Source organism: Tetrao urogallus (assembly GCF_951394365.1).
Source record: "Tetrao urogallus genome assembly, chromosome: 8".
Taxonomy (NCBI): Eukaryota; Metazoa; Chordata; class Aves; order Galliformes; family Phasianidae; genus Tetrao; species Tetrao urogallus.
The window spans coordinates 32,035,338-32,060,551 of NC_136821.1; the positions used below are offsets into that span (position 1 = coordinate 32,035,338).

Below are 25,214 nucleotides of genomic sequence, written 5' to 3' on the forward strand. Positions count from 1 at the left end.
GTAGTGTGTATTTGAGCATTTGTAATGTTGTCAGTCCTGCTGTGCTAAAAAGCAGAAGCAGACCTATGCTTTTTTGACCTCCTTCCATGCAGAGCCCATGAAGAAACAATTTCCACCATTGTTCACATCAGTCTAGAACAATCAGAGTTTCATTTTCACTCCTGTTGGTGTATTTTACATCCGAAGGGTCCGTGTTTAAAATAGGATCCACAGCCAGAAAGAGAACGTCCACTTTTCTCATTGCGCTTTCCATCTCTGTAGTGCACCACCTCCTCCTTTGTGCACATCCTCCCTCCCTGTTGCGCTTCTGGCCACGAGAACCTTCTGTTCTCTTCTCCACAATACCCTGGTTCCAGCAAATAGATAGGAAGTGTATCACACCCCTTTCTGCTCTTGTCCACAATGATAAACAGAAACTAGTGTGAGGATATCTGCACAGCACTAGAACTTACAGTCTTGAATGTTCTCAGGAGAGAGTTGGCTCCTGGGCTGTCATGTGCTGTGACATTTCTTCATCCTCTGAAACTTATCTTTTGGAAACAGCGAGCCCCCTCAGATCTGTCACTGCATTGTGTGGAAGTTTCTATCGAGAAGAAACCTGTGGTTATGCATTGCAGGTGGATCAAGACGAAAAGATGCTTCACTGCAACCTTGTTGCCAGGCCTGAAGTACTAGGGAAAGGTGGGAGGCAAGGTTCAGCCCTGTATTTAGCATCTCTTATTGCAGGGCTCTGCAGTTTCCTGCTCAGCAGAGGCAGGCGGCTGGTACATTTCTCTACACCTTGCTTTTAAACACACTTGAAGTCCTGAATCTGTGTTTTAGATTACACTACAGGGGTGGAGCATCTAAATTATCAGTAGTTCAAGGCAGTGTTTATGCCCTGAACAAAATTGTAGGTATGACTCCTATAAAGTTCTTTGGGCATTATTTGTATTTGTGCATAGATGCACTTAACATACATTCATTACTGGTCAGACCAGCTCAGGGCTGTCACAGACTCTGACACAAGGATAGTCTTTCTTTTACAGCACAGGAAGACATTTTGGAGCTATTAATATTAAGATTGATGAATAATTTTTCTTTCTCTTTTTTTTTTGTGTGGGTTGTTTTTTTTTTTTTTGTTTTTGTTTTTGTTTTTGTTTTTGTTTTTGTTTTTTCACTGCTTGAGCCTAATAGGGTTAATATTACAGCATCCTTTTCTGGGGCAGAAGAAATACTAATCAGTACATTAACAGACTCCTGCTGCCATGTTGGGGCAGAAAGCAGAGGATGCCTTTTTTTTTTTTTTTTTTTTTAATGATACAGCTGTTATCTTGTTATGGTGTGCTAAATAAAGATACTTGAAACTTACTGTTATTTGCCAGGAAGAAGCTTAGAGCTCTTATTGATGGGATCGGTTTGGTCACAGGGTGTGACCAGATGATAGAGGTGGATAAAAATGGCTTTCTAAAGCTTGGTAGTGGTAGTAACAGCGGCATTCATGAGCCTTTGGGTTGCACACAGACATCTGGCTAGTCCCAATTATTCTGTCTGTGTTAAAGGGCTGCTTCCTGACTCATTGCTTTCTATCTGTGAGGAAAGTTTTGGAAGCTCTGGGGATCTTTAAGTTGTAATTGTCTGGAGAAAGATCAGGGTGCGCTCAGCATGGACTCTTTCCTGACGCTGCTAGGAAATCCATTGGGTTAACTGCAGCTGCTACAGGCAACAACAAGTTGCAAAAAAATGGACTTGAAATGTATTTTCTCTCATACTAGAATTCTAGTTTTTCATGGCTCAATTCGTGGTCAGAGCGGACTGTAGCCAGGTCTCCTCTTTAGGTCTGTATGGGTCAGTCATTTTTGTTGCACTGTATTATTTTTGTCTTGGAAGAGCAAACCCAGGCTATCTCTCCCTGTAGCTGTCAGTAGATGGTGTAGTCCTGAACTGATGATGTGATTATCTGTGAAGCTACAGCAGTGGGTGAATAAAGGTGTCATTCTGAAGAACTGGTAAACTCTGAGGTGGGAAGTTTTTCTCCAACAGAAATGAGCCACAACAGTGTGAAATGCAGGACCAACAGAGAGTGCTATGAGCAGCTTTGTGTGGCCTTTTTCAGAAGCAAAGAAAGCTGGCAATTAGACAAAGGCACTTTTGTTTGTTTGTTCATTTTGTTTAACTGTTAATTATAGGAAAAGGAGAGGAGTGAGTACATATGAAATAGATAAAAACGACAATTGGTGAAAAGCAAACTAGTTTACACTTACAATTAAAGGACTTACAACAACAAAAAAAGCACACCTTGATGACTGCAGTTGACACCTGATGACGAGGAATACAAAAGAATGCAACTGTTGGGACAGTCCAAAAGTTTTTAGAACAGCCAGTGCAAGCTGTGAGATGTGGTTTGTGTACAGTGTATGTTCCTCTAAATAATGAGTGCAGTCGGGAAATTAGTTTACTCCGGCTGTTGGTTCCCAGTGTTCACAGACCTTGCAGGAAGTGCCACATTCATGGCACGTGTTAAAACACACAGCTGCCCCATCCCTCCATCCTGCATTACTTTGCAGCTTGGCTGATTTCACCCACTCTGCAGTATGACACAGTGGCTAGTGTTGCTGGTGCATGCATCCATCCTGTCTTGCCGTGTTTCTGTCTGTCTGTCCTGCAGTTTTTGTCTGTGTGTCTATTTGTAGATGCAGGGGCGGAGGATAAGGTGGGACCGCTACCCCTGTGCCCAGGCTGCGGGCCTGCTGCCAGCAGGGAGTGGTGTAAAGGCCTGGCCCCCTCCATCTCAGTGTCTGTAGCCGATGATGAGCCCTACAATTCGGATGAGGAGTACTATGAGCACCCTTTGTTCAGCTCAGAGTGGACTGGCTCTTGTACACATCCCAGTGCCACAGTGAAGAGCGCAGAGGTCTTGTTGGGCTATGATGAAGGTGAACTGAGCATGGTCCCATTTTGTTCCTCTTCCCCTCTACCCACCTGCCATCCATTCCATTGTATGTGTGCCTGGGATTGCTGCTTTCTGGGGAAGGAAAGTGTCTGATTCCCAAGTCTTTCATTCTCAAAGTGAAGCTGCAGTGTGAACATTGAATGCTATTTTGGTGTCAATGAAACCATGCTTAAACCATGTAGGTCTACTGGCCAAGTTGATGGCAGATGCAAAAAGAGCAGACACTAATTTGTACTTTGTGACAGTGAATCACAGCTAGGAACAGTGTGCAGAGTGGGTTAGAAGGTTGTTACTGAAGTTAAGTCAGCTGAGTTAAACTCATGTCTGTACTAGAGTTAGCAGTGGAGGATCTTTAGTTCTTCACTAGACAAAGGAAATCAGTTTTTTTTTCCCCAGTACATACTGGTGTCTTCAGGCAGTACTGGGTCACGTTTGATCTCCAGTTGTTCTGTGGATGCACCCAGTCAACACTGTCAGCTGGCTGCAAACAAGGCAGACGTATTAAAAAGTTTGCTATTTCTTTGTTCCTGTACCCCTTCCTTCTGCAGCCTAGGTCCATCAGTAACTATTATTTTGTTTGTGGAGTTTACATAAAATCAGCTTTTTAGGAGTTGAGGGAGAATCTGTTTCAGTGTCTAATGAGAATTGTGACTTCCTATCCAAAGCAAACTGGATCATGTTTCATCAGGCAGGATTTGATTAACTTAATCTTGAGACACAGAAGGTGAAGTTAAAAGCAGATCTGAATTCTCTGGGGATATGTGCCTGAGGAAGGCGGAGGTCTGTGACTGAAATAGCTCAGTGGGGCATTTCAAGAGCAGGAGGCTTGTCCACAGTCAACAGGATAATGTAGCCCAGTAGTGCAGCAGCACCAGAATGAGAGCAATGCAAATAACTGCAGATTGTCAGTGTCAGGATATCTGCCTGAAGCTGGGAGAGTCAGAAAATCACAGGCGTAGCCTTACTGTAGTTGGGTTTCTGCATTTGTTCTTAAAACATTCCTGCTTTTTAGTTCGTAAGCAGCGTAATTGCCAATCATGCACATCCACATCTAGTGAAATCATTTGCTGATGCAAACTTTTGATATTGTTAGCATTGTTTATGTATCAGGTTGTTTGCCTCTGCATATACCTGTGCTTATCCATTCTTGAAAACCTTTTCATTTGCAGCTATTGCCAGATCTTTTCCAGCTGCTGCAATGAAGTCTATTTACTTCATGCAAGTTCTTTTTCAGTGGTTCTTTTAAGCATCCCTATTCTCAAAAATTCTGTATGATGAGTTCTAGTAATACTGAGAGAGCCACAGTATTTTCTTTGTGTTAGCGGTGAGGATGGGATTTTTCTTCCCAGATTTTATCCATTTCTGAGCTGTGTGTCCCTGTATGTGGTGACTCAGTAAAAGAGGGATCTAATATAGATGATAGGATTTGTTCTCTGGGGACTTTGCCACTTTAAAGGAACCTAGGCACTGCTTTGCACCAGAAGCCTAACCTGTAATGTTTCAATGCTAGATATGCACTACTTTTACCTAATTAAGAAAAGACTTAGTGAGTAATTAGTTTTAACACATGGCATTGAGTGAAGTAATTGCCATCAAAATGAGGTAAAATAACTTCTTTAATTAAAAGAAATGCACACATACAACTACATAAAATTGGAAAAAACAAGCAGTACAGCAAGTTATTTGAGTAAGGGCCTCTATTGTCTGGACACTTGCTGTTCTGCTGGGCTCCTTTTACAATCTGCCATATGTAAATATCCCTCAGGCATTGGTCCAGTTCCAATTCGGAATCTTCCAGCTGTTCACTTAAGATACAGTATCTTTCCCTAACTACATTTTTATGTGTTATTAATAATGTTGCACTTTACGTAGTGGTATTTTCTCAGCCTGAAATTTGTGTTCCTTAAATTACTTTCTAAAGGCCATAACTGAAATGGATGGTTGATTGCCTACCTTTAACTGGGTCAGTCTCAGGAGAAAAATCATGCCCTTGTAAAGAGGTTTAATCTTAATGCCAGAAGATTCAGATTCAAAACCACTTTTTTCTAAGCCTGATTCAGCAAAGTCCTTAAACATGGGACTGTACTTACAATGCAGAGAGGTTATTAGGTGTATTTGAGTTTGGCTGCTGGTCAGCTGCTTACGAATTTTGCTGAATCGAAGGATTCACACTGAATCCTAATTTCCTATTGGAAGAGATAGTAGCAGAGCAAAGTAATATTCTGTCTGCACAGCAGTGGCAAGATAGAATGGAGACTTTCTTCCATGGCAAGAGTAGAATAAAGACCATTCTTGGTGCTAGCCTACTGATTCTAGCAACCTGTAGGCAAAGTAATGTATTTCAAAACTTCGGAGGAACGTGGTGTTCATTGGTTTCTTTGGCTTAACTGGAGATGAGGAGAGGAGCCTAGAGGCTAGTGAGGGAGACAGAAAAGGAAATGAAGAGTCCTTGTGTTACACCTGTGATTTTCACATACGGGGTTCAGATCTCAGGCATCCCTAGAGCGAAGCAGTTCACAAAGCACTCGGTGTAAGAATCTTGGCTGGACTCTGGTGAAATCATTAGTTCCCAGCTATGTGAAAAGCTTATTAAGACTGTTCAAGTGGTTGAATGCTTTGCCAAAACCAGGACCCATGTAATTGGCAGACTTGCTGTCATTTAGCAGACAGTAACAGCAAGGGGAAATAAATTAACAACTCATACCTTACCCCACCTCAATTCAATGTCTCGTACTGGGTTAAACAGCACATCTATCAGATGTTGTCAGAGCCATCCATCGTTCAATATCATCTCCATTTCCAATGAACGTTTGACCCACAGTCATCTTTGGGAGAGGTGTACCTATAAAGCACTTTCAGCTCTCATCTTCCAGCATAAACGTGCTTCTCTGGGGGAGACAGGGTGTTTTGGGGTTTGTTCGGTATTTTTTCTTTGGGAAAAATCAATTCTATTGCAATTAAAATGGGCTGGATTCTAGCAAACCCTAGAAATCTGAAACGTTCAGAGCTGAAAGTGTTAAGAAAACCAGTCGTGTTGAGCTTTGTGCTTGGTGTTTACTGTTGGTGTTGATGTCGCCTCCTTTTTCCATCTCCAAGAAGAAGAACCAGTAGAGAGTCCGATGGCTGTGGAAGTGAAACCTGCTGCTCTTCCTGGGACGCAACTGGGGAAAGAGCATGGGCCCACTGAGCCTTCAGAGCAGGCCAAGGGCCTCGGTGAGGGTCGGCCGGATTTTGGTTTGGAGGCCACAGTGTGTCACGAAGACAAAATACCAAGTGTGGCATCCAGCAGGGAGAGCCTAACAGTTGTGGGGGAAATGCCTCTGAAAGACACATCCCCTTCCTTGGCTGCGGAAGGTGTGTCCTCCGTAGGATTGCATGTGTTTGCTGCCAGTGAATCTTCCAGCTTTCTCCGGTGCTTTTCAAGGCTGCTTCATTTCCTGTTCTTTCCATTTATTCGTATGACTGCTCTTGTTATTATGCTTGAAGAGTGCGTAGCAGATACTATGGTTGCATAGGTGCTGTATGACAACATGGTTTCCCGCCGCTGCAGCTGATTCCTTTTTTTTCTTTTTACCTTGCCATGATACAAGTGCTTTGCAGCTAAGCCGATTGCTCTGCGCAAGCCTTTTGCCCCCCATCTCAGACATGTTTGCCAGTCACATTGCTAATGTTTGTATATTTTTTTTCTTTTTGGTGCGGAGATTCATCTGCTTTTCTTTCAGAAAGTAGATTTAATGAATTTAACTATGACATAAAGAGGCTTGAATTGTAGAAATGTTTTCATTTGCAGCGTGCAGTATATTTCTGTGTGTGTGCTTCTGTGCATTCTGGTTTAGCTTCCCTAAAGCTATTGCTTCTTATGTTATATCCTTGCCATTCATTGCAGCCCACCCCTTCTCCCTCGATCATTGCAAAAACTCTGTTTTTTTTTGCGTGTCTTACCTTATTACAAAGGTTTAACCTGACTGGAGTGCCCTGCTTAGACAAAGCCCCATCAACTGCACTGGGATATTCACCTTCTTCATGAAGTTTAGGATGGGGTGTAAAGCATCAAGTTCTGATCTGCTTACTGTGACAAAGTATTTACTCCAAGCAATTGTCTTTCAGTACACGAGAACTAGGCTTCGAGATTGTCCTTTTAATGGCATTTCTCGTCGGTCAGCGTAACAAGGTGTAAAGACACATTGCATGGAGTAGTGACATAGCCACCCATTCAGTACCCGGTGAAGAAGGGCTGCATCTGGGAAGCTGGCTTTCCATCAGACCCACCTAAAGAAAATTAAATTCCCTTGGCAGTCAGAATATCTTTAGATGCCATTGGTGTTGCACATTGGTGCTAGAGTAAAAGGCACCATAGGATACGCAAGAAAAGTCAATATCTAGTTAATCCATGTCTGTGAAAGAAGGATGACATCTGCTCAGTGGCTTTGTTTTTATACTTCATGGGGCCTGCAAGTCATGAAATGTAAAAACACAAAGGGTTAAAAAGTACCGGAGGTGTAGAATTCTGTTTTCTTTCTACCTGCAGAATGTAGAATGGCAGTAGCTTTTTTAACTTTGTATGCAAATATTTAAAGAATGACCTGTAGTTTGATAGTAGTTATTCTGACAAATTCATATTCATCTGAGTCAGAAAATGGCTCCATGGGCTTTAAGTCAGATGTAAGGAGATTCAGATTTGGCCCAATGCTTGTTGTAATAAGTTTTAGAAAGAAAAACTTGTAAATGCTTATTTACAGACTAATGCAGAAAGTATTCTGCTGTATTTCTTTTTCCCATGTGATAGGAATCATCATTTTCCAAAGGATATAAAAAAAAAAATATGTTATTAATGATTAATAGAGTATATATAAAAATAACTAGGTAGTATTCCATACAAATATAGTGACATGTTGTAAGTGTAGTATTTTCAGTTTTAAATCAACTTAATTAGGGCAGTGCTACAGTCATTGAAACATGGCTGGTATTCAGTTACAGCTGAAGATGACTGGTCATGCTGCAGACCTCTGAGTCTAGTGCTGTTCATAGCTCTGCTGCCCGTTTACACTTTCATGGCAGCAGTGAGATTTTTCCATTTGCCAAGGGATGAATGGTCGTAAGCTGATGCAGCTAAAACAGTAGCTTCTTCTGACACATCTCTTGTATGTATTACTGCTTTAGCTTAGCACACGTGTGGTTGAGAAAGGTAAAATAAATATAGAAATGTGTTTGTTTAAATGTAAGCAGCACACAGTGATACTGTTTGTTGGACTTACGAAACTTAGAAAAGCAAACTAACATAAGCCTCAGAGTACAGCAGAAATTGCCAGTGAAGTGAGGATTATTTCTGGTTTGTTTTTGTATACAAACAGTGAAGATGAAGTTGTCACATGAAATGATCTAGTTTCAGTTGCCACTTTTACTTGTGTGCAAGTCACATTTTCACTGCAAAACATCATATATTGAAAGGAAACTAGGATTTAATGCTTTAAAGCAGATTTCTGTGTGGATAGCCTTGCTGCATGTTCGCATATTTTTCCCTCTCCATCATTCATACCAAGATGTTCTATACACCACATGACTGCCTGCCTGTAAGTGCTTTGAATAATTTTATTATAAAACCCAAACAAACTACTTCAGATTTAATTGCAGCCACGAAGATGGAATTCCATGTCCAGGAGGGCACGTGCCCTTTCACAACAGATCCATTAGACACAAAGCGACAGGAATCTGGAAAAGACAGTAAGACTGAGCAACCTAAACATGATGCCTTAGTTCCACAGCCAGCAAAACCAGAGGCTACAGATAAAAAGGATTCACAGAGCAAAGACAGAGAAAAAATGCCTTCACCTCTATCAGAACAGATCTTGGAAACTGATTCACAGAAGAAATTGGAAGCCAGTTTTGCAGAACCTCCTGCCAAGCTTCCTATTTCTCAAGTGCAAAAGGACTTGCCATCTGAATTGCCTAAAGGGAGCAAAACAGAAGAAAGAACTGCAGAGAAGCCCTCATCATCCAACCAAGTTCTATCTGTGACATTTAAAGATGACCTTAAAGATGTCCAAGATCTTGCCGTCAGCCGTGATGGCAGTTCTCTGTTCACATCAGAACCCAAGATAGAAGCAGCCAAAAGTGAACTGCCTTCAGACCCATCTCTTGCTATCCCCCAGGATCTTCCCCTCAAAGACAGTGCCAAAATAAAACCTGAACCTGCTGACCAACTGCTTGCCAAAGAACTTGCTGAAGATGAACAGGCCCACAGAGGCATGACCCTAACTCTGCAAGAAGTCTCAACAGTAACTGTAGATGGCTTGAAAACACCAAGCACACAGAAAATTCCTGCATGGGGGCAGGAAAAGGACATGACCAAGGATGAGACTGATGAGGAAGAAAGGTATGACTTCTATGATAAAGGGGAGGCTCGAATATTAGATGATGCTAAATTTACCACAAAGACTGAAGTTGAGACACTTCCCCCACACAAAGCAGACTTCCCAAAGGATGGTGAAACTAAAATGTCTGATCTTTTCAAGGCAGAAAAAGAAATGGACCAAAGTGGGCTCCAAGCAACAACAGCTACGAAAAAGGACGTGCAGCCAAGCACAGAGGTATCCCCTGGCAAATTAAGCCACGTGCCAATCCCTGAGAAAACAACTGAGCACCCTGATACACCACAGTTATCCCAAATAACAGAGAAGAGCCCTGAGGCTCCAAGTTCAACCGCTGATAAGGCTCCTGCTCCAGAACCTTCTCAAGAGAAAGATGTTAAAAAAGAAACCAAGGAGGATAAGGAAGGTGTTTCAGTTACTCATGAAATGAAAACAGAAGTGGATCGATCGGGAATGTCCAAGTATTTTGAAACCTCTGCACTGAAAGAGGAAGCCTTCAAAACAGACACTCTAAAACAAGGCAGCGATTACTATGAGCTAAGTGACACTAAAGAGAGTGCGTATGAGACTTACCAGGCAGATCGTCTGATACCTGAAGACAAAGAGGAAGAGGAGGAAGAATTACAGATGGAATTGGATCAGCAGCAGAGTATGCCTGCTCGTGAAATAGGGTACAGTACCCTGGCTCAGAGCTATACACCAGACAAATCTGAAGAACCAAGTTCCCCAACAGAAAGAATGTTCACTATTGATCCCAAAGTCTATGGGGATAAGCGAGAGCTCCACAGCAAAAATAAAGATGACCTAACTCTGAGCAGGAGCCTGGGACTTGGGGGCAGATCTGCAATTGAGCAGAGAAGTATGTCTATTAACCTGCCCATGTCCTGCCTGGATTCTATAGCTCTGGGATTTAGCTTTGGCCGTGCACATGATCTTTCTCCCCTTGCATCAGATATTCTAACTAACACTAGCGGGAGTATGGATGAAGGCGATGACTACTTGCCAGCAACCACACCAGCAATGGAGAGGGCCCCTTGTTTCCCCATTGATAGCAGAGAAGAAGATGAGCACACTGAAGAAGAAAAAGCAATGACAGAAGAAAAAGTCCAGCCTGAGACCTTGGCTGAATCGCCTTTCCCAGCCAAAGACTATTACAAAAATGGTGCTGTCTTGGCTCCTGACCTGCCTGAAATGTTAGATTTAGCAGGGACAAGATCCAGAGTAGCATCGGTGAGTGCAGATGCTGAGGTGGCACAAAAGAAGTCGGTTCCTTCTGATGCTGTGGTGGAAGACAGCAGCACTGCCCTGACATCTGTGACAGATGAAAACCATGTAACTCTAAAAGCTGAAAGTCAGCTAGAAGACTTGGGCTACTGTGTTTTCAATAAGTACACAGTTCCGCTCCCTTCTCCAGTGCAGGACAGTGAGAATTTAACAAGTGAAACCTGTCCCTTTTACGAAGGCGCAGATGAAAAATTGAGACGCAGCCTAGCTCCTGACCTGTCTTTAATAGAAGTGAAGCTGGCAGCAGCCGAAAAATCCAAAGAAGAATTCCTCAGTGAAAAAGACTTGACGCAGCATGCAACTGGTGAGTCTTTTCTAGCGAGGGACTTCGAGCAGGAGAAAAAAGAGAAGCTCGATACTGTGTTGGAAAAAAGTGAAGATCAAGCTGACTTTAAGGAGGGCTATCCCATTAAAGATTCAGAGTCAGAGAAGGCAAAACCTGAGGCAGTCTTAGAAATGAAAGAGGAAGCCGTGTCTGATAAAGTTCATGTCCCTGATGATACCACCTACGACAGAATATTAGCTACACAGGTAACAGCAGAAAGAGATGCTATTTCTTTCTCGATGGAGAAGGAGAAGGAGAAGACTCTTAGTGTTGTTCCTGAAATAGCTGAGATAGAAGCTCCAATAAAACCAGACTACAATGCCATAAAGCATGATATGGAAGTGGCTGCCAGGAGAGCTGACCAAGAATATCAGAGTCAGCTAGATAGTAGGATCAGTGAGGTTGATTCTCTCCCTTCAGGGAAGGACAAAGCCCCTGTTAAAAAAACAGAGCCTGAGCCCAAAGAAACTCAACAGAAAGATCAGATCATCTTGTCCAGAGAAGCAAAGGATGCAGATTTACTTTCCAAGACCGAGCCTAGTTATGTGAAGGACAGCACCAAACTGTCTGAAACAGAAATTAAGGAGAAAGTAGCTAAGCCTGATCTGGTGCATCAAGAGGCAGTTGATAAAGAAGAATCTTATGAATCTAGTGGAGAACATGATCAAACCCAAGAAAGTTTGAACGGAGAACCCTTGAAACAGGAGGATATCAAAGGAGAAGCTCCAAAACCATCTGTGTCTGAGGAAGAGGTGTCTACGCAGTTGCCAGCAAAGGAACCTTCCACGGAGCTCCTCCTTCCAAAAGCTGAGCCTCCCCAGGAAGAGCCTGCTGAGATTCAGATGGAGAGCATCCCACAGCCTCCAGAGGAAACTGAAAAGATTCCTGATACAGTTGTGAAACCTACAGAGGTTCAAACATTGCTGCCATCAGAAGTGACAGCTGAGGCCACAAAAAGAGAAGACCACGAGGAAGAGAAGTTAGGTGGACAAGAAGAGAAAGAAGAGGATAAACATCATCTTGTATCAGAAATACCCCCAGAAATGGACTTTGGGAAACCTACTGATGAAGAATTGCTAGCCAAGGTTTGCCCAGAAGCACTGCCTGAACTGAAAGGCATTATTGAATCAGTCGTGACAGTAGAGGATGACTTTATCACAGTGGTGCAGACAACAGTTGATGAGGGCGAATCTGCTTCTCACAGTGTACGTTTTGCTGCTACCCAGCAGGAAGACATCGAAGCAGTGGACTCCCAGGCTGAAGAGGAGCTGGAAATTGAGGAAGTGGTTGACATTCAAGCTGAGCCGAGGGAGGGCTCCCCAGAAGCTCCTGCTTCACCTGAGAGAGAAGAAATCTTGCTCACTGACTACAAAACGGAAACGTGTGATGATTACAAAGATGAAACAACAGTTGATGACTCCATCATGGACACAGACAGTCTCTGGGCAGATACTCAAGGTGTGCATTATCCTTTTTGTTTTGTGTGTTTAATATTTTTGCTTCCAAACCGTAATGATCAAAAAGCAAAATTATTGTAGCTGTAGTAATAATTTCAGCATGTTTAAAGGATGGTAGAATTGCCTACCTTTTTTTTTTTTTTAATTAATCCATCTGCTCAGTCTTAAATTATTATTTTACCCTGCATCCACTGCAGTATTGCTAACATTTGTTACTAATCTTCTGTTTGTTGTTACAATGTGCTCTGATCCTACAGATGATGATAGGAGCATCATGACTGAACAGTTAGAGACTGTTCCTAAAGAGGAGAAGGCAGAGAGAGAATTGCGAAGATCATCTCTCGATAAGCATAAAAAAGAGAAACCTTTTAAAACTGGGAGAGGCAGGATTTCTACTCCTGAAAGGAAAATAGCTAAAAAGGAACCTAGCACACTCTCCAGAGATGAAGTGAGAAGGAAAAAAGGTTCATTTAACACTCCCTCTTACTATATATATATATATATTTAATTTTTTTTGTAGTATCGTGCAGTATTGTTAGGTTACTCTGTTGTAGTTGATGTGCATCTTAACACTATTATGTGCGGTGCTATTTAATGAGACACTGTACAGTTATGTGAAAAGCCATGTGCAAGGCTCACTGCTCCACCAGTCTCATTTCACTGTAGGAATCCCCACAGAGTTTTGGGAAGCACATCCGAGATGAATGCAGCAGTGCTCCCGTCTTCCACCTTAGCTTGGATCACCTCAGTAGAAACAGTGCTTAGAGCTGCAGTTGTGGAGCAGTGGGCCTGCCACTTGATGTACTGTATGAAACTTTGCTGTTTTTTTCCTGATTATGTGTTTTTGTGTTTTCTTGTCCATAGCAGTGTATAAGAAAGCTGAACTTGCTAAAAAAACTGAAGTTCAGGCCCACTCTCCCTCCAGGAAAATCATTTTAAAACCTGCTATCAAATATACTAGACCAACTCATCTCTCCTGTGTTAAACGGAAGCAGACAGGTGACTGCATTCTGTTCAGTTATGCAATGTGGCTGGCAAACATAGACTTTTTTTTTTTAATCTCATGGCTATAGCAGCTTTTCTCTTTTTTAGTTATTATTCCTCCAAGACTATCTTCACAAATAGTATTGCTTTTTTCATTTTTTTTTATCATTTTTTTTTTTCTTTCCTGGTATTTGTTTATTTAAAGGAGGTCATGATCATGTGTGCTTGTCATTGCTTGGACTTCCAAGTGCTGTGGTTGTAACTTGGCATCATGCTTATAGTGTGTTGTTCTAGGAGTCTGCTCACCATTTTCTTCTTTTGTTTCCTTCTTCTTTTCTTATGCCTTTTTTTTCTGGTGGGAAAATGTTGACAGCTTAAACCATGGTATGCATTTCCATTATTTTGCTTTACTCTCTTGCATAATAAGAAGTGTTTCAGACTTATATTTTCTTGATCGATGTTATCTGCCTTTACACTTTCCACTCTGTTACTGATGTTTATGCTGTACAGTCAAAATCCACAGGGGAAATCCATCCACATGCAGCATGAAGCTGAGAGAGAAGGAATCTGGACTCACACTACAATTGCATTTCAATCAAAAAATTAATATTTGGTAGGGGAAAGTGAACTAAATTTTAATATAGATTAAAACAACTCTTTTTCTATATGTTTTACTATTTACAGCAGCTACAACTTCTTGTATTCTTGCAAAAGACCAGAGGGAGGATTCAGTAAGTGTTGGAAATGGGGAGTTGATTGTTCATGTCACAAAAAGCGTGTTGGCTTTGTAGCATTCTAACTCTGACTGCATTTCTGCAGTTATGTGGTCAGTGCTGTCTTGCCTTCTCATACTCTAACTCTTCTCAACTATTCTGGCCCAGCAGCATCTCACAGACCTGAGTCATCCCAGTAGTCTTGCATAAGAAAACCTGCTCAGTGCCTTGAGTGAATGTGTGCTGCCTGGCAACAGTCAAAGCTTTTTTCTTCCCCTCTTAATAAGTAGCGTGGCAGATGTATTAAATGAAGTGAGAAATGTAAAGCAAGAATGACATCTCAGTACTTTTAAGCACAGAGATAGAATCAAACACAAAACAAAACAACAACAAAAAAAGGGACTCAGATTGGTCATAAAATTCACAGTGATGTTGATTTGGGCTCTAAAGCCAAATGGTATGCCACAAAGTGAACAAAAATATCTGTAAAACCGTTTCACCATGCTCACTGTTGCTGGAAAACTCAGTTATCCCTTATTGTCTTCTACCTTCCCTCTTTCCGCTTAATGAGTGGAGTTGAAGGACAGCATGTGCAAGTTTGTCATATAGCACTGCACACCAAGAGTGTAGGCACCATATGTTAACATACATATCCCTGAGCCTAAACCAGTCGTTCAGTTCTTTCCGGGATCAGGAACTTAGAGGGGCATTGTTTCACTCATGTTTTCTTTTATGTAAAACATAGCACTGTTTCTTGAAGCCAGTTTCAGCTGTCAGTACATCCTATTTGGACTGGTCCTCTCAACTTGTTTGATACTTGGCCAATGGGGTCCCACCAAAACACTGCAGTCTGTGCACCTTAAGTAAATTCCAGTTAGTTAAAACCTCAGTGTTGCCTTTTCTGTGTCTTCAAAATGAAACACATCCAATCATAAGATACAAGAGTCTACAACAGGAAGATAGTATTTGCTCAGATTTTCTACATAGTGGGCCAGGAAATTAAGTCATTCTGTTCCTCTCAATAACAGAAAAGAAAATTCCCATGTCACCGTGAGGTAAGTGCTGACAAATACTGTTAACGTTTACTGCCATATTTTCCAAGGAAGGACTGTTGTTTGAGATTCATCCTTAACATTTGAACAAGAAACTGTGTGGCCAACTCCAAGGAAATCTTTGAAACTGAAATCTTTGCCGTTACTGATGTAGTTATGGGAGGGAAACCCCGCTTTGACTCATGCTGTGTGGCTGTGAGTTGCTGCTGCTGTTGTGCCATCAGAGGCGTGGTTTTGGGGCAAGGCCAGGCCAACTGCTTGGCTATGAGCAGGAGTCAGCACGCAATCCACTTCTGTTGCAAGTCTTCAGTTGTGCTGTCCCTTAAGAGGTAAAAGATGCTTGTTCTGTACTTAAACTGCTAGCAGACACATAGAGATCTTTTGTTCAGATGGAGAAGTTGTGGTGCTATCAGGTAAGTCAGCAGGAGCAGCACAGCAATGCTTTCCACTTCAAAGTGGTGGCTGATTAGGTCTCAATACCAAAGGAAGGAGGAAAGATATAATTTGTGATTACTTTGAAGAGATGCAGAACTGACCAAAGCCAGCCATAGCGGATGGGGTAAAATGTGATACTGAAGGACTGTGCTGCACTTATCACTGGTACAAATCCAAAAGTACAGTATGTAGCTGTACATTTTTTTTCCTCCTTATAAGCTTTCTTTCCTACTTGTTCAGTTTAGAAGGAGATTATTCTAAGAGGACCCAGCTACTGAGTGGGATGTGTGGCAGGAAACCAGAAATCCCCTCGCCATGCTTAGAAACTGCACAGAGAGAGGAGAAAGTTGAATGTCTCCGTCCTGTACAATGTGTTAGGGCTGCTGTAACAGCCCAGTCCTGTTGGGATTACTACTAGAGGATGTCATGTGTGCCCACTGTCTTGCTTCTGCATTTTCTAAGGATCCCTGTGGCAGAGATGCCAAAGGATTTGATATCTAGATAGATTTTATGCAGTGAATTACTTCTAGAACAGCATCATTAGGGTGAAACTAATAGCCTGCTTTCTGAAAAGCTTCCCTATTCCACAACTTTGTAAGGATGGAATCTGACCCAGAGAGGAGAATCTTAAGTTATATTGCATCAGAGAAGTGAAATAGTGAATTAATATACTTGATGTCCCAGGTGTAATTTGAATGCTAAAGTGTGAGAGCTTGGTTGAGCTATGACGCACTGACCATAGTGGCTGACCGCACTGACCATCCAACTGGGATGGTAATTCACCAGACAATCTCTCTCTTTCCAACTGGAATTTTGGCTAGTATTTTAAATAGGGGTGATTTCAGCGTCCTTTATTTTGAAACTTTCATTAGTGGATTACTTAAGGGAGCCTGATTTTTACAGGACAGTTGTTCAGTGCTCTCTGAAGATCAGTTGGTAAGGGGTATCTTGGGACGAACCTTCGGAACTAGAGCCTCTTTTGGTTGGCCTTGGAACTTTTTACTGTGATTCTTAGATCGCCAGGTACATGAATACAAAAGCTGGATTTCTTTGACATGTTGAAAGTACAATTTTAACTCAAGTACAATGAATATAAGACATTTTTAGGATGAGTTCGCTGAGATGTATTCACAAGATAATTGCTTTGCATTGTAGTTCCAAGGTATATGAGCGTTCTAACAAGTATGCTAAGTGGAAATGCTTATTATTGGTATTATTTTTAATCATCAAGTCTTTCTTTGGGTCTCTCAGCAGCAGTTGGTGAAACAAACCAGGCTCCTGGTGTATTTAAACAAGCAAAGGAAAAACTCTCAGTGAGTAAAATCATCTTATTGTCTTTCTTAATAATCCTCCTTTGTGCTCATTTCAGATCATTTTGTGTTAATTCAGTTCTTCATTTTTTCCATTTAGAAATTGTTTTCCATGTTTGTTATTCATTTAAAAGGGTAATTAAAATCACCTTTCCTGGATAACAGTGCCAACTAGCTCTGAATTACCGTCCCAGATAGTAGATGATGACAATTTGCAGACGTAGAAAAGCACACAGGCTCCAAACTGCAGGGACTGGATGCTGTTCAGCACTTTGAGCCAGGTCATCCTCTGGGATAACCTGTGTCCCTTGAACCTTTCCACAGTACACAACTCAGTATACTGACACCTTGCTTGATTGCTGCCTAGGCAGAAACCCTCATCCAGAACTCACTAGATGTATTCTGATACACTGTTAACTTATCTGTGCATTCTGTGACTGTCATACCTGTGTATAAATGATGGACCAGTAGCATTTTGTGTGTGAATAAGAGCTTCCTACTTGACTGTTGTGGACTGCTAATTTCTGTGTTTTAACCTGACAATTACGTGTCCTGTCTTTAGCTGCTCTGCAGCCTGTACTGCTTTCTGCATTTACTTGTTGTCTGTTGAGTGCCTCTCTTCCTGCTCCCATGCTGACCTGATGCTCTTGTCTCACCACTCTAAAATCCCCAGGAAACCAACCTTCCTTCACTATCCCTTACGCAGATCTTTTTTACACGACACTGACACATGCTGACTTACATCTGCAGCACAAACCTTTGTCATTGTTTGCCATCATTCACAACACATCAGTTCCTTAGGATTATCCTATATTTCCTACTGTATTCCATGGCTGATTTGTTTCGCTTACCTAACCAGATTGTCATTTCTTTGGGAAGCTTTCTTCAAAGTGCTACATGTTGCTTATTAACTGTAAGAAACGATCAATGATGATAGCAGCATAACTGATCTGAGGCTGTGAAAGAGTGGTGAAATTTAGAAGCCATGAGTAAATTCCAGTCTAGGATTTCATGTGATTTTAGAGGCCTGACTCATTTCAGCTTATGACTGGGAAACTGCTAGAACTTCTTTACTAGTTCTATGGGAAGGTTTTTAGTCTTAGTCAACAGTTACTCTCTTTTCTCAGAGGGACAATAAGCACTTATCCAAAAGAAGTCAATACTAGCACATTTTCAGACTCGTCTGTGTTCATGGAGGGCTTTAAGGACAAGCACAGCAAAACCATTCTCTGAAATGATCTGCTTTCTGGGCACCTTTCTTATCCCTTATCCCTTATCCCTCTTATCCCTTTCTTATCTTACTCTGTGCCAAAGATCAGAAGTTTAGTCCCTGCTTACCTTCTCTCCCTGTTGCTTCCCTACTCTGATTACTATCTTCACTCTTCTGGATGTTTTCTGTTTTACGCCTTGTCCTCTCTTTTCTTGTTGTTGTCCTTTCTTCCCGATTTTCAGCTTCTTTATCGTTCAAGTGCAGCCTTTTCTTCTCCACTGGTAATGTTAGATCATCCAACCCAGTCAGTTTGTTATGCACCTTCAAACTGCACTTCTCCTACTCCTTTGCATAAGAAATTCAGGAAAGGCTTCACAGTTCCATCTGCTGGAAGGAGCTGTATGCCCATGTTTGTGAGATACTGACCATGCCTTAGGAGAGCCTCTGAAATAAATTGCTTCAGCAATCCCTGATTTACTGGGTCTTCATCAACTTCAAGGTTACATAGGTCTTTTTCCTGTGGACAGCTGGCATGTCCTACAGTATGAATTATAGCAGTTGTTAAAGGTAATGTATTGCTAGAGTAATGAGAATAGCTCTCTGGGTAAAGCACAGGCAGGGACTGAAGTGTTTGGTTTCTTTGCTTGCTCTGCCAGTCTTGAGCATCTCGCCAAAATCCGTCTGGACCAGATTGGGCTACTATTACTGATGCTAAAAAGTGCTTTGCCTGCCAAGTGAGGGGATCCAGGCTGCAGTAAGCCCAGAGCAATGTATTAGTTGAGGATCACATGTTTTCCCCAGCTGTTCTATTGTAAGATCTCAGTCTTGTCCAACTTCAGTATCCTCATTAGATGCACAAATTTGTGGAGGACAGTATTCAGTATGAGTGAAAAGGATGGGGTCTAGAATCTAAATCCAAAAGGATTTTTCAGTTGTGTTGGAGTCTTGTTGCGCGTGATCATCAACTTGAGAACATTTGGAAATGACTGAATTAACATTTGGGCCTGCTTAGTTATATCCCAAATTCAGAAAATCTGGTGGACATTACTCACATGTCTGCTTTTTGGAACCGCCCAAGACAGCTGTGCTTTCACATCAATAAAGACCTTAGTGTTCTTATAAGTAAGAGACCAAATTTTCTCGAGTGGATGGTACCTATAAACTGAATTGTTACAAATCAGTTAAAGCCTGAAGAAGCCCTTGTTGTGACAGAGACACATAGTGTTCAGATTCTGTTTAAAATAATTATTTTTAATATCAATAGATAAATATGTTGCAAAGTTCATGCTAGTAATACATTCTTTCAAGGAAAGCACTCCCATCCTTTGATCTGGTTTCTCATCTTGGTTAATAGAGCTACTGGATGTGGATGGTGATGTCCACAGCTTTGAAGTCCTCAAAGCTTTGTAGTAGGACTGGAATTATGCAGTTCTGAAGCTCTTAATCACGTGGATTACTGCATACACACTATTAGCACACACACGTTATACATTCAGCATCCCAGCTTCCATTTTCCATAGGCTAGATACATAGCCTAAACTAGATGCCATTTTATAGCGGCCTGAACAACTCTTTAAGTAATGTTTCATCCCACTTTCATCTCATTTTCTAAAAAAAAAAAAAAAAAAAAGAATAAATAAACCAACTTGAGGAGTAATTCATGCACTTTTTCTGAACATTGAGTAAGTCTAGATGAATGACTAAGATCAAATGCCAAATTTTTCTTGGTGTAGTTCTCTACCAAATTCCAGGGGGACTGCTCTGATGAGTAACTTCACGCTTGTGTGAATACAGGTAGAATCAGGACTCCATTGCCAAGATAACAGCCTTGCAATTGTTCTTTGTAGTATCAGTTACAGAAGAAAGCAAAGTGTTGCCTGGACAAATAGCCCTGTTCTCTTTCAAGGGAGTTTCTTTTGGTGGAGCAGCTGGATGCTCCTAAGCATCGACGGAGAATTTGCTGTCTACTCTGTTGATGTCTAATTGTTCTTTCAATGGAATATTAGCATTATTAAGAATTAGAGCAGTATCTGATCATGATGACACATCTTGTCAGCCTTCCAAGCACAGCAAACTTTCATCATCCCAGAACTCCACATTGTCAATACAGTTTTACATTCAGGATCTTTGTGTGTATGCAGTGGCATAAGAAGCACTGCTGTTAGGTCCTTCTGACATCTTGGGAATACTGGTGTATTTTCAAGATTCGCACCGTTTTACTCGAGTGTAGCCTGGAGGGCTATATTACAAATGCACAAGTTACTTTTAAAAGGCCAGGGCATCATGGTGTGCCTGTAGTTTTGCACTTGTTTCTAATGAAGCCAGCCAGCAGTTGTACCAGCTAAGTGCCATGCCTGGTACAAGTTCTTGTTTAGTAACACATGGAAAAAATAGCATTTGCACAAAAAGGCACCCTCTAGAATCAGTAAATCTCTCCAGACACAGATGGTTTCAGTGGAACAACAGAGATCTAAAACTTTGCCTGTCAGAACTGCATAATCACCGTTACTAGACACAGGAAAATAATTAATTCATTGCTTGGCATTTTATTTTGGTCCATGTTGCATGTGTTTTTCTTTTGTCCAGCTTCATGTTGTGTTTTCTTTTGTTTTCTTGTGACTAGACTGCTTCTTTGTCAAAGATTCCTGCCTCAAAGTCTAGAGCAAAGTCATTGCTTCCTCCAAGACCCAGCTCAGCTTGCTCATTAACTACTAAAAGGGCCACTTTTCTCGATACAGACAGTTATTATGTACGGCCCTCCTCAGCAGGCCCAAGAGACTGCTTGTCCTACTCAAAATCAGATGCTAAGGTAAGGTAGCAGAGTTGGTAGAGAGAGTGAGCTTGGAGATGTGTAGGTAAATTATGTGGATTACATTCTCTCCCCACTGCGTCTGAGTAATTATCTGTGAAGTTTACCTGGAATTAATTACATCCAGTGGCAGGAGAATTGATTACCAGCCTACAAGATTTGTGCTACAAAGTGGATACGTACAAAGCAACGTCTCCAGAGGAAACGTAAGCAAAATAAATAATCAGCAGGACATACCTTCTTTCTGTTGGGTATGGATGTTATTTCCTTGACTGCTAAGAAGTTATGCCCATTTTGCACATGGGTAAGTGGCAAAAACAGTAGTAGTCATTTATCCTGCAGGAAAAGTTTTAAAAAAGGAATTTTCGACCAGTTAATACTTTCTGAAAACAAATTCAGTCCCCATGGAGGAGGGTGCCGTTCTTATCACCTTTAACAAGGGCAGAAGCCAAATTCTTTGTACGTGGGACCATGCTGAAGAAGTTGCAGTTCATTCTAGCTTCCCCATGTTTACTTTTCACTTGCACTGCAAATCTATCTGATGCTGAGTTGGTGACTGTTATGTTGTGTAAAAGCTGTTTTCACCATGCATAGTGTGTCTCATACTGTTGGGGACCATCGTTACATTTAATCATCATCAAATCATACATCACCTAACAATGTGGTGTGCGGTGCATCTGTATTGCAGTTACATTGCAGGTGAATTCCCATGAAAATTTGACACCTGAACAGCACAAGTGTTCTTCTACTTCTGATTTGTACTAAAACAATACACCAACCAAGCCAATTCCTCATTAACAACCAGACAAGGAACATGTCCATGTTCAGATCTAGGAGTATCTGCATCTGTCTTAAGTAGCTCAGAAGCTTTTGCGTTGTTGAAAATGCTATCTATGATGGCTTCAGAGGAATTAGTTCACAATCCAGTACTCCACTAGCATCCTCTGCAGTCACTGAGAAATACAGGTTTAATTTCAGTAGGAGTAAAATCAGCCACTGATACATGCTCATTCAAATCCATAGGAAGAGAAAGCTTTGTCTGCTGCAGAGGGAGGGTTTATCTTGAAGTAGCTACAGTGAGATTGGCAAGCTACCACATTTGGGGAACTTGGAGGGAGCTCTCTCCCCAAGAATAAAGTTCTGTCCACCCTGGGCACCAGGGGCAGCCCCCTCCTATGAGTGTTTTCATGCAGTAAAGAAGCACCAAGGAGCTAATCAGAGCATGGGAAGTGGCTAGATCCTCACAGCTTCCTGTGTCATTAAACTGTGTCCGTAGGATGAGCCTTCCCCTTTGTGTATAGGTTGAGAGAGATTACAATCCAGAGCGTGATGTTTTGAAAACTAAACCTTCCTTTCTTATTTTGCTGCTATTAGGATGGAGTAAGCAAGAGTCCTGAAAAGCGTTCCTCTTTACCAAGACCTTCCTCCATCCTTCCTCCTCGAAGAGCTGTATCAGGAGATCGAGACAGGGAGGAGAACTCTCTCTCCCTCACAACATCCCTCTCTTCTTCAGTACGACGGACCACCCGTATGTTTTTGGTTGTTTTTTTTTTTGCATATTAGCCCTTTCCTGCTGCCGTGGTGTCTGCCACTTACAGAGGGCAATACAAAATATTCTAAGAAATCTTGGAAAAGTGAATCTAATAGTTAAGATAATTAATTTGTTGTTTCGTAGCAGTGATCTTCCTGTGTTCTACTCTAGTCCTGGGGCAAAAGCACCCTCAAGTGAGATGAGAAGTTAGATAGTAGAGTGACTCACTGGGGGAAATTAGGATAGTAAAATAGCAAGGTCTTTTTGTGAGGACTCATTCTATCAATTCACAGTCTGAAAGAAACTCCAAGGCAAAAAAATAAGTACCAAATATTCCCAAAACTTTTCCCTAGATTTGCTTTTAGTGTACGCCTCATAAACTGTATGTGATTTCCTGCTTTTCGATAGGCATTCATCTGGCTTTAGAAATCAATTTCTTCCCTTTATAAGAGAGCCTAAGGAAATGGATCATTAAATTCAATTAAAAATAAATAAAAAAAAAAAAGTCCTTTGAAATTCTTGAGTGATGCCCTAAAACAGAGGCCCTCTGTATGAAGAGTGACCTCTGCCTGGCACAGCAGCTCATTTTGCTGACTAGCAGCAAGAGGTTATCTGGTATTTGCTAATGTGGTTGGAGTGCTGAAGAATGAAAAACAAAATACCAAAGCTGCAGAGCTGGAAAAAAGAAGAATTTCCTTTCCATCTCATTAAGACTCTCTAGTTAGGATTGGTTGGGAAAAGAAAGAAACCATTCAGGGAAACTGGAAGTGAAAGTGGAGTATGTTTGATCTATCAGATGAGTCGCACACTGCAAAGAGTTTTTCCTGGACACTAGGAGCAGCAGTGCATTGGATTTGCTCCATCAACACTAAATAAACAAACAGAGTGTTTAATGAATCTAATGCAATTTTGATGAATCTCACTTCTCTAGGGAGGCCTACTTGATTGGTAATTTCTGATCATTTTAAAGGTGAAACACATATGTACCCATATGGTTGGGGTTCCCGGGCTTTGGGAGTTGGTTTGATCTTTCTCTTCCTTGGTAGTCTTAGGAAAGCCTTGCTTTAAGCAGCTTGTGAAGATGTCTCAGCTTCTGTTCATTTGCCCTTGAGAGTTACATGTAAAGGTGGCAGCAGAAAGTGCAGTCCCACTACTAATTCTTGCCCTCAATGGAAAGGACAAGTAACACCATTAGAAGGGGAATGAAGCTGCTAAAAAATGTTACGGTATTTATTTATTTATTAACTTGCATGCAGATGTTGCTAGACCGTGATTTTTAATCAATTTGCTTTTTCACTTCACTACTGAAAAGTAGCAATCGAACATGAGGGACATCTGCCTGTCCACACAACAGAGCTATTACTTGTTCATCAGCTGAGTACTTGCCTAGGATAGAGTTGAAGAGGCTAGACTACCACAAGTCATATGTGAACATAAGCAGCCAGGCATTCAGAGCCTAGAGTTTCAAGATTACAGACTTTTCATGACCCTAGTTTAACCTCAAATCTATTGAAACTGATGACAGCATTCTTACTGGTGAGTCAGACTGTCCGATCAAGCCCTGAAGGTTGGATTCAGATGGTGCTTCAGTTCTTTTCCTAAGAGGGAAATTGGTGTGTTGATATTGTGCCTTTTATAATGAGCTCTGCAGGAAGCATAGGCTCTGTGGGCAGCACATCTGTATTGCAACGTGGAGAGCTCAGTCACTGTGTGGGTGATTTATCAGACCAGCCACACGTGTCAAAGTAACGCCAGCAGGCTTGATTAGCAAAGGAGATGCAGAGACAGACACCAGTCTGCTGTTACAGCTCCAGCTGACAGCCATCTCAGAGCTCTGTCTTGTGTGGCAGACAGGGTTTTAGTCTTGGGAAGCACGGAAGGAAGAAGAGCTTGTATTTCTAGGTTGAAATTATGTTTTTTTCTTGCATGTAGGATCAGAACCAATTCGTAGCAGAACAGGAAAAAGTGGAACTTCTACTCCCACTACTCCTGGCTCCACTGCCATTACTCCAGGGACACCACCAAGCTATTCTTCCCGTACACCAGGCACTCCAGGGACACCCAGCTACTCCAGAACCCCACATACTCCTGGAACCCCCAAATCTGCCATACTGGTACCTACTGAGAAAAAAGTTGCCATAATTCGCACTCCTCCTAAGTCTCCAGCAACTCCAAAGCAGCTGCGAGTTATTAACCAGCCTCTACCTGACCTCAAGAATGTCAGGTCCAAAATTGGATCAACAGATAACATCAAATACCAGCCTAAAGGGGGGCAGGTAAGGATTTCAGTCTGTATTTTCATCTATATGTGATTTAATCTCACCTTTTGGGTTGGTATGGGGCAGGAGCCATTTTAAGTTTCCTTTCAAATGCTACTTCTCTTGTCACTGCCATCTACGTTGGTTGCTTAAGTGATGTTAAATTGCAGTGGTCAGGACTGTATTCAGAAAATCGTCTCCACAAAACTGGAACAGTACCTCACTGAGATCAGGGGAGAAGTTTCCAACAAGAGCTTGCACTCTGTGTCACAGATACATTTCAGTGTGACCCTCGCCAGTTTTTGCTTCCTTTGTCTTCAACAGCACCAGAAAATTAAGGAAGTTAGCTTTAATTCAGGCAAGTTCAAATTCAACCTAGATAGATTTTAGCAGGATTGCACAGCACCATGACCTTTCCCTGTGTCATTTTGCATGACTTAAGCACTGTGTTGAATGATGTAAATGAATTGCAGCCTCCAACCTGGTAAATCCACCCCAAATTAAAGATGATGGGAGGGCACAATTTAACTGTTCATTCCAACTACT

The 25,214-nt window shown here is 41.7% G+C and overlaps 1 protein-coding gene across 1 annotated transcript in view; it reads left to right on the forward strand.

Annotated features, from left to right (window-relative positions):
* MAP2 (microtubule associated protein 2) overlaps positions 1-25,214 on the forward strand; it is a gene marked incomplete at both ends in the record, with an annotated part of 61,052 nt that overhangs the window by 23,168 nt on the left and 12,670 nt on the right. Inside the window, 8 exons of the mRNA XM_079538893.1 lie at positions 2,673-2,915; positions 6,029-6,145; positions 9,020-12,367; positions 12,624-12,830; positions 13,231-13,365; positions 16,802-16,863; positions 22,254-22,407; positions 24,343-24,686. Coding sequence (XP_079395019.1) covers positions 2,673-2,915; positions 6,029-6,145; positions 9,020-12,367; positions 12,624-12,830; positions 13,231-13,365; positions 16,802-16,863; positions 22,254-22,407; positions 24,343-24,686 — 4,610 coding nt within the window. The remainder of the gene's footprint in view (positions 1-2,672; positions 2,916-6,028; positions 6,146-9,019; positions 12,368-12,623; positions 12,831-13,230; positions 13,366-16,801; positions 16,864-22,253; positions 22,408-24,342; positions 24,687-25,214) is intronic.